Raw genomic sequence first — 9,334 nt, 5'->3', positions numbered from 1 at the left:
TTGTGACAAACAGGTATCAGCAAGAGTGAAAGGGAAGGTCTACAGGATGGTAGTGAGACCAGCTATGTTACAGTATATGGGTTGGAGACGGTGGCAATGACCAGAAAGCAGGAGACAGAGCTGGAGGTAGCAGAGTTTAAGATGCTAAGATTTACACTGGGAGTGACGAGGATGGATAGGATTAGAAATGAGTATATTAGAGGGTCAGCTGAAGTTGGACGGTTGGGAGACAGTCAGAGAGGGGAGATTGCGTTGGTTTGGACATGTGCAGAGGAGAGATGCTGGGTATATTGGAAGAAGGATGCTAAGGATAGAGCTGCCAGGGAAGAGGAAAAGAGGAAGGCCTAAGCGAAGGTTTATGGATGTGGTGAGAGAGGGCATGCAGGTGATGGGTGTAACAGAGCAAGATGTAGAGGACAGAAAGATATGGAAGAAGATGATCTGCTGTGGCAACAGCAGCCGAAAGAAGAAGAAGAAATAAAATATGTGTTACATATAAAATGAATCTTGATTTCACAAACCACAGTGACACACTGAATAAATTTGATTTTCACTTCTGCCTACCGCCCACCATAAGGCAGTGTTGCTTAAATGCTCTTTAAAACTGATTTTAGGCTGAGCCAGAAATGGAAAAGGGAATGTCCTTAAACCCACCTAGAATCATTAAACCTATGAGCTTAAAGATAAAGGTGAGTTGGGTCAAATGCTCAATGAAATACTATCAAGGGATGAAGATAAACTAGGTTTATGAGTGAGGTGAATGAAAAGTGTTAAGAGTGGTCTGCAGTCCTACCCCAATAGAGATTACAGCTGCATTTATTCTAGTTTTCTGTTTACTTGGTACTTTTATGTTCTTTTTGTATTCATATTTGTCACTTGTGTTTATATGCTAATGTACATACTACTAGCCTCCTTTACATTTATTTTTGATATAGTGAGTTTCCTTGGGAGCCCTCTCTTATCATAAAGGATATAACATTATAGTTTCTTCTGACACTGAAACATGAAAACCAAACAAACAAGAAATAAAACTCGCTTTCCCTCTGGGCTTAAGAAAGCTATCGCTATGCCTGTCTGGTGGGGTGACTTCTCCACTTTACCATCTCTTGATATCTCAACAAAGACAGAGAACAACTTTTCAACCCCATCTTGAGGGTGCATGCCCCAAAATGCCACGCAGGGTAAGGAATGACTCAAAACAGAGTGCCTTCTGATAGCCCCTAGGCACTGAACTGCCCTTACAGAGCCCGACCTCAAACACAACCAGCACCAAACAAGTGAGAAGACTAGATGAATATATTTATTTATCCTCCAACTTTTAATAAAACACAGAATCCTAAAGAACATTATAGGTTAAAACAAAAAAGTTCAGATACATTCTCAGAGGAGAATATCTGTTGTAAACAGTACCTGATTGCAGGTTTAAAAGAAAGACCTTCTTCTTCTTGTTTTGATTTTCCTGTTAGGGGTTGTCACAGCAGATAATCTTTTACCATAGTTTAAAAGAAAGATCAAGCATTAAAATTGTTGGCACCCAAACACAATAGTCGAAGAGCCCTGAACAGAAAGTGGACATACTGAATTTATGTTCAGGAAAAATACAAATACAGTAGTAAGAAAAAAAGATGTGTTTAATGCTAATAAATAAAGTCATATGGCATAATTTTTTTAATTGGCTGAAAAATTGCTTTATAATATAATAATGGTGTAATACATTAAATCACATCATTTAACATAATATCTACTATCCATCACATTTTCTTTTATGTTTTCCTGTCATTATTAAAAAAAAAAAAAAACTTTAGAACTTGACTTGAACATCCTGCTTCAGACTGCTGTTAGGATCAAGATAAGTTATTACTGCTAATACAACTGATTTTAAGTTAAACCAGAAAATAATTAATGGATGGGTGAATAAAATTTAGTTAATAAATTAGTTAATAAATGCATGCTTACTTTTTACTACTATAAATATATCGTATTAATATTTGATTAATGTTTTTAATAAAAAAGGGGTAAGCAATGCAGAAAGGTTAAGTTTCAGCCTCATTTTATCATCACAGACATTGAGAACAACAAGTAGAACTGTGTTAGGTACAGGTGAGGACACTGGATTTATTCATTGAACTGTAAATGATCAATCATCTAGTGAATCAAATATAATCTTGAAAACAGAAACACAGATTTGTGAGGGATGATGTTATTGAATTTTAATAATACTGCAGGAGATTCCTGTCCATATCTGACTTACTAAGAGGCTTTCTATTTGAAGTAAGAGTTCTACCAGTTATAGTTTTGTTTAGCCAATACACAAATAGATTTCTGTAAACTACATTTTTTCATTTTTAGGAACAGAATAATAACACATTCAGTTTTTGTTAATGTAATCAATTAAGGGCTCTTAAAAAAACTAAATTAAGAATGCATTACTATTTTTCTTCTTGGACTACTCTAGCTTAACTGAAAATACAGTATATCACTACAATATTAAAAATAAATCAAGAGACAATAAAAACAACCACTTTCATTAAAGGAAAAACATTTTGAGGGTTACGTTATATTGTGCATACATTTAGTTAAGTCAACCTGTTAATTAGACTTATAAAGATGCACTATTAGAAATCTCTAGAACATCTCTGTGTACAACAGTTAGAGGGCCTGCTTTCTTCAGTACTTGGTGGTAAAATTGGTGAACTCCAAAGATGTTATCTGCTTCTCATTAGTGAACACAGCTTTGTCAATAGAAGACATTGGGCTTCCCACTGTGCGCAGCCAGTTCTTCCTGCAAAGGAGGAAAAAACAAAGAGTTAATTTTTATAAGGAGAAAAAAGGGAGGAAACAGAGATATATACCATACAAGATCATTTTACAAGGATATGAAGGCTAAAAAATTGTTGCATGGTTATCTATGTGCAATGTTTGCATATTTTTCCGTCAAAAACTAGAACATTAAAAGATTTTTTTACAGTAATATGCCAACCGTTTCAAGACTCAAAAGATTGACTGCTTATAATTTATAAGATAAAATGCAAGCTATACAAATATAAGGCAATATTTCTTAGACTGCTATATTCAAACTCATGGGATATTTTGAATGTAAAAACTGAAACATAATGAGCCTAAGTAACCAAGGAGTTAACTTAAAAACAGATGAGTGCAGTGAACCAAAGTACTAAACCAAATATGGCCATCTAGGACTGACTGAGTTTACTTCTCTTGATGGCTGTTGTAATTGGCGTATGTTTCTTTAATTTAATCTGTAATGAATACTCTTCTCCCACATTCCAAAACACTGACATTCATTCAAAAAATGTAGTATAATATTGCATAACAGTGGTACTTTGAATGGGAACTAAATATAATCAATAAATGATTTAGACACTTTGATGTATGCTTCACATTAAATGGTTATGCAGTGACATATGTGTTATTTTTTTGCTATACTAATATTTAAATTTAGTTGCCATTTATATTTTCCTATAAAAGTGCAAACAGATTTTTATACTGTATGAGGAATAGCATATTACTTAATGCATTATTACTTAATTACTTAACTAGGCTGTGGTCATGTTTAACCTGTGAGACAAGGTCCATATAAAAAGTAAGTTTCCAGAGATAAACTACAAAACAAAACACAGCCAAAATAAGATACTATTATAAGCTAGAATGTTCTGTTTACAGTTTGAAACAGGGAAGAAGAGTATATAGGGTAAAGTATCATTTACTGTCCTAACTTTAGTAAACAATTTTTTTTATAAAATAATACAAAAACAGCCACCACAGCCTGCTGTTTGCCATCTGTTACAATAGTTTTACATCTGAGTACAGTCTTCCAATGCAGCCAGTGAGTCAAGAACTAGCCAAGAACTAAGCAGCAGATAAGAAACTTACCCAAGTTACTGTTATACCTGATAAACTTGTTCTATGTCTAACCCTTTTTGTTTCAAGAAGTTTAATCAGCATTAATAGTTAAGCTAAGTGCTATTTTTCTGCAGTGACCGAGTGCTGGTTCTTCCATTGACTGTTTTGGTGTCTGTGTTCAGTCTGAGGCAATTAACAAAGTATGCAAGATAAAAGAACTTGATTTTCAGGGAGCATGCCCCCAGAAAAATACAGACCTATTTTAACAGAACTTTTCACATTCACTTAACATATTAAATTACAGAACCACTCTTTAGCCCAACAGATGAGAATTCCTCTTGTTAACCATGAGGAATAAAACCTAAGTAATTAAGACACTGGTTTCTGTACAACGGAGTGGTGGCTTTGAGGCTAGGTTGCCGGTTTGAATCCTGTAGTGACTCTACTCTGTTGGGCCCTTAAGCAATGCCCTTAACCTGCAATTGTTGTGTCCTGTGTATTATGTTAATTTTGCATCCAGCCCTGCTTGTAGGTCCTCCAATTGGCAGGGAAAACGTGGGGGTTGGTGGCAGGATTGGCAGTCCAGCCACTGTAAAAAAAACTCACACTGTTCCAGTGTGGTGCTGAGGTGTCACCTGCTGCACTCGGGTCCCAGTCCAGGTGGTTTGTTGTGTGGTGGGCATGGAAAAGTGCTATTAGCACATTCTCCCAATCTCTGTCTCTTTTCAATACAACAACTCCACATCCATGTGATGTTTACACATTCTGTCTGTGTCTGCATGGGATTTAGTCCAGAAGAGTAGCCTAGGTTGGTTGGCAATTTCAAACTGGCCCTGTGTCACTGTGAGTGTGGGTGGGTACATTAGTGGTCCCTGCAATAGACTGGCACTCTGTGCAAAGCATTAATTTTGTCTTGTTTGCAAAGCTGCTGGGATAATCTCCATTGTCCTGCAACCCTCAGTTGGGTTAACTGGGTTTGAAAATGCTATCTTCTTCTATAATACGCTACCGTGGCTGTTTGTTTGTCTGTCTAGGATTTTAAATCACCTGTAGCTCGCAAACCGTTTCACCTATTGACTTGAAATTTGGTACGCATATACAACGCGACGTCTAATATCCGCTTTCAGGGTGATGATTTTATTACTCTTTTTATTTTTATTTTATTGTAGAATCAACTCTCGGCAGCGCACAGCAGGGCGGCCATGCGGCGCATGCGTACGGGCGCCGTTCTCATTCCCTACCACCTTTGCTAACCATTCTTAAGGCAGATTGAAGACTTAAGTGCCAGATTAAGTGAAAGATTAAAGAAAACATACTAAGTAATTGCAACACAAAAAATAACTTAATCAGTTTTAACTCGAAAAGATGCCGACGAAACGAGAAGAGGCAGGCCGCTAGGGTGGAGTAAAGAAGAGCTGCTCAGGAAGCAGCACGCACATAAACCTCTGAGCAAACGAATGCTAAACATACAGAGAAAGAGGATGAATACTCAAGTCAAGTGTATTCACTGAACGTTATCGTACAGTGCACCGTTACTGGTGTTATGTAATTGTGAAAGTTTGCTTCTTAAATTTATCTTGTGACTTTAAAAATGATGGGATCTGTATTTTGTACAAACCTTTACAGTGCTAAAATGGATTTGTACTGTTTCATTTACAGGTACCCTCTTCTTTATTTTGGAGACTTTTAAGACAAGTGTAGAACTGTTACACCTCTCTTAAAGTACTAGACCAAGATCCTCGATAGTATCATGACACCAGCACTAAGCTGGACAAAGGATAACTTTAAGAGGATTAAAATGCATTAGATTCTATGGTGAACAAATAATGTTAATGCAACTTAATGACAATTTGTCCCAATTAAAAATACTGGAATGCAATCTCACTCATAAGCATACTTAATTAGAAAAAAATATGTTTTACAAGTACAAAGCATGTGAAGAAACAAGTCAAAAGAGATGTCAAAATAACATTTAAAATGAAGCATCAAGACTGAGCAGAAAATTTTGCAAGGAAATTACTGAGCATTACAGTTAGGAATGGTTAGGAATTTAAACCCTTGCAGTTGTAACTGCATTCAAGTGTGGATGAGGTCAAAGATTTCCCTGTGTTTAAATGGTCTGTTTCTGCTGAGAGTTATGATGTGACATCTGACATGAGTTGTATAACTTAAACTCTATAGCCTTCTACCATAAGCAGCCTTCTAGATTAGACCATATCTGTACAAGGACCCTTGGGCATTTTGCTGAATATTAGAGTGGGATTCTGCTACAGCTATTCCATTATTCAATGGATTATAACTAAATCCCTTTGGAATAAGATATTTTAATCATCATCTCCCTTGTACTGCTCCTTTAATGTTAATAGACCCATTACATTAATCAGTTTTATAAAAAAGATCCTATGGAAGCCTGACATGTCTTAGAATACTTCTGCGACAGATGTGTTTTAAGTTTGTGTGTTATTACAGTATAGGAGTAGGGGGTGTAGGAAGTGATGACACAAATCATATAGTGTCATTTTATGTCTAACTTTTTTTTTTAACTTACAGACTACAGATTGTCTATTCCATTGATATATTACAAGATCATTTACATGCTTGCACAAATTGACCTAAATTGTATATACTGTATAGCAGTGTTTCTTAAACTGTGTTCAGGGGAACCCTAGGGTTCCGCAAAACCTCATAGCAGTTCCATAAGCTATTAATCATAGTACCTTGTATCAGCTGTAGCTTCTGAAAAAATTTGCAGTGATCAACAAATAGTCAGAATTTGAAGCAACACTGATCTGAACTGTCATAAGTCTGACATGAAAGTTACTAAACAACTCTTTTATTTGATGCATGCAGTATTGTATTTGTCACTGTGCATCTAGTTGAGCGCATATATGTGGTTATTTTTTATTTATTTATTTTTTCCAATATGAACGAGGGCGGCACGGTGGCGCAGTGGAAGGGCTGCTGCCTCGCAGTAAGGAGACCTGGGTTCACTTCCCAGGTCCTCCTTGTGTGGAGTTTGCATGCTCTCACCATGTCTGCGTGGGTTTCCTCCAGGTGCTCCTGTTTCCTCCCACAGTCCAAAGACATGCAGGTTAGGTGCATTGGTGATCCTAAATTGTCCCTAGTGTGTGCTTGGTGTGTGTGTGTGTGCCCTGCGGTGGGCTAGCACCCTGCCCGGGATTTGTTCGTGCCCTGTGCTGGCTGGGATTGGCTCCAGCAGACCCCCATGACCCTGTGTTAGGATATAGCGGGTTGGAAAATGACTGACTAACCAACATGAGCAAGTAACTCAAGTTAGATTTCTTTTTATTCTTATTACCATTATTACATGTGTATATTCCCTGGTTTTCGCAAGTTCAGACTTTTTAAAAAACATTTTGTGATGATCTGAGAGCAGAAATAATTATATTTCTATCAAACAAAAACTGTGATCTTATGAAGTTCTTCAAAGAAACACATTGTAACATAAATTATGTTATCGTGCAGAAATACTTCAGCTTTGAAAAAGTTCAGGAAACAGATAAAACAATATTTGACAGTTCTAATAAAACAGAAGGCCCAAAGAAGAAAATTTTACTTTGGGTACAACAAACTGAAAATAATTAATTTGATTACTTTAAAGCTTAAGTGACCAAATGAATGAAGAAGAAGAGAAAAATAATGATTACAATTATAATCAACTAAAACGTACTGTGATCAATTATTTATAAAATGTAAGTTAAATCTGAAGAATATTTTCCTTAAACTCAGAATAAAAGAGAAGGATATTTTTTGTGGATTCTTGATCCATTCATTCTCAATGAACAAGTAAAGAATCGACAAATGAAGAAGATATGTAGGTTGATTTTTTCTCATGCCAAAATTATTGCGCCCATAAAGTTAGAAAACACTATTCTTTCAGGTCAAGAATTTCTTTTGATACCACATTTATCCCATTACAAATTACTTCAGAAATAAAAATGCATGATTTGCTTTGACAGCACAGTAATGTGAATTTGTTACACATGAGCACCAGCTTTAACCTGCATAAGTAAATTACAAATGATAGCAAAATCATCCATCACTGGTGCTCTCTCCAGGGATTGTTCCTACTTTGCACCAAATTCTTGGTGGGAAAGGCTCCAGCTTCCCTATGAAATGGCAAAATCAGTTGTGTGTAAATGCAGGAACATACCCTAGGCAGTGGCGTAGCTGGGGGGGGGCAAGGGGGGACATCTGTCCCCAGGCACAGCATCCAGGGGGCGCCAAATTGATGTTTCTTTCCCTTCCCCATTGCATTTTGGCAAACAGGAGGGGGCGCGAAATCTTCAGTTGTCCACGGGTGCTGAAAACCCTAGCTATGCCTCTGACCCTAGGTTGCATAAAAAATAGAGGCTTTGCATTCATCTGAAAATAATGGGCATGGCTACACTTTTCCATTCATCTATCCATCCATTTTCAAACCAGCTTATTTGTACCTGTGGCTGCTAATATGTTCATCCCAAAATAACATTTATTTATTTAGTGTTTCGGGCGGCACGGTGGCGCAGTGGGTAGCGCTGCTGCCTCGCAGTTGGGAGACCTGGGGACCTGGGTTCGATTCCCGGGTCCTCCCTGCGTGGAGTTTGCATGTTCTCCCCGTGTCTGCGTGGGTTTCCTCCGGGCGCTCCGGTTTCCTCCCACAATCCAAAGACATGCAGGTTAGGTGGATTGGCGATTCTAAATTGGCCCTAGTGTGTGCTTGGTGTGTGGGTGTGTTTGTGTGTGTCCTGCGGTGGGTTGGCACCCTGCCCGGGATTGGTTCCCTGCCTTGTGCCCTGTGTTGGCTGGGATTGGCTCCAGCAGACCCCCGTGACCCTGTTTGGATTCAGCGGGTTGGAAAATGGATGGATGGATGGATATTTAGTGTTTCAAAGTATGCACATTGACTAGACATTTATTTAGCTTTGAAGCACAAGGCAGACCACTCTCATGGTACAATTTTGAAAGTGTTAACAGAAGCAGATAATCTTTAAGACATGTAGTGAAACTGTTAAAACAGCATACTTCAGTCAGCAAACACTAGGTCTCTGTCATTTCTTGAGTTTTTGAAACTAAAATAATGTCCATTAGTATTAACAACTAACATGTTGAATGAACAGTATTTAAACAGTACTACGGGGAGAATAAGATGTTGTCCTACAGCTAGTTGCTGCAGGAATGATCTATCCAGTTTCACTGCTAATTCTGTCTAAGCAATAACAAAGTCTGATCACTTATCTGCAGCACCTTCAAAACAACACAGCAATGGCAGTTTTACATGATTCTTAAATAATGGATTAATCTTTATTTGGTAAGCGGAATTTCACAGAATTCAGTAATCCCTCGCTATTATTCGCGGCTTCACTCTATCGCGGATTTTATATGTAAGCATATTTAAATATATATTGCGGATTTTTCACTGGTTCGTGGGTTTCAGTGGACAATGGGTCTTTTAATTTCTGCTACATGCTTC

The 9,334-nt window shown here is 37.5% G+C and overlaps 1 protein-coding gene across 2 annotated transcripts in view; it reads right to left on the bottom strand.

Annotated features, from left to right (window-relative positions):
• Positions 1 to 1,278: 1,278 nt before the first annotated feature.
• LOC114652121 (acylphosphatase-2-like) overlaps positions 1,279 to 9,334 on the bottom strand; it is a 53,377-nt gene continuing 45,321 nt past the window's right edge. For both annotated transcript variants that reach the window (XM_028802329.2, XM_051935383.1), the window contains one exon: positions 1,279 to 2,782. In XM_028802329.2, coding sequence (XP_028658162.1) covers positions 2,668 to 2,782 — 115 coding nt within the window. In that variant the 3' untranslated portion in view covers positions 1,279 to 2,667. The remainder of the gene's footprint in view (positions 2,783 to 9,334) is intronic.

The sequence above is a fragment of the Erpetoichthys calabaricus genome, chromosome 1 (assembly GCF_900747795.2).
Source record: "Erpetoichthys calabaricus chromosome 1, fErpCal1.3, whole genome shotgun sequence".
In the NCBI taxonomy this organism is placed as follows: Eukaryota; Metazoa; Chordata; class Cladistia; order Polypteriformes; family Polypteridae; genus Erpetoichthys; species Erpetoichthys calabaricus.
This window is presented reverse-complemented; position numbering and strand designations above follow the sequence as displayed.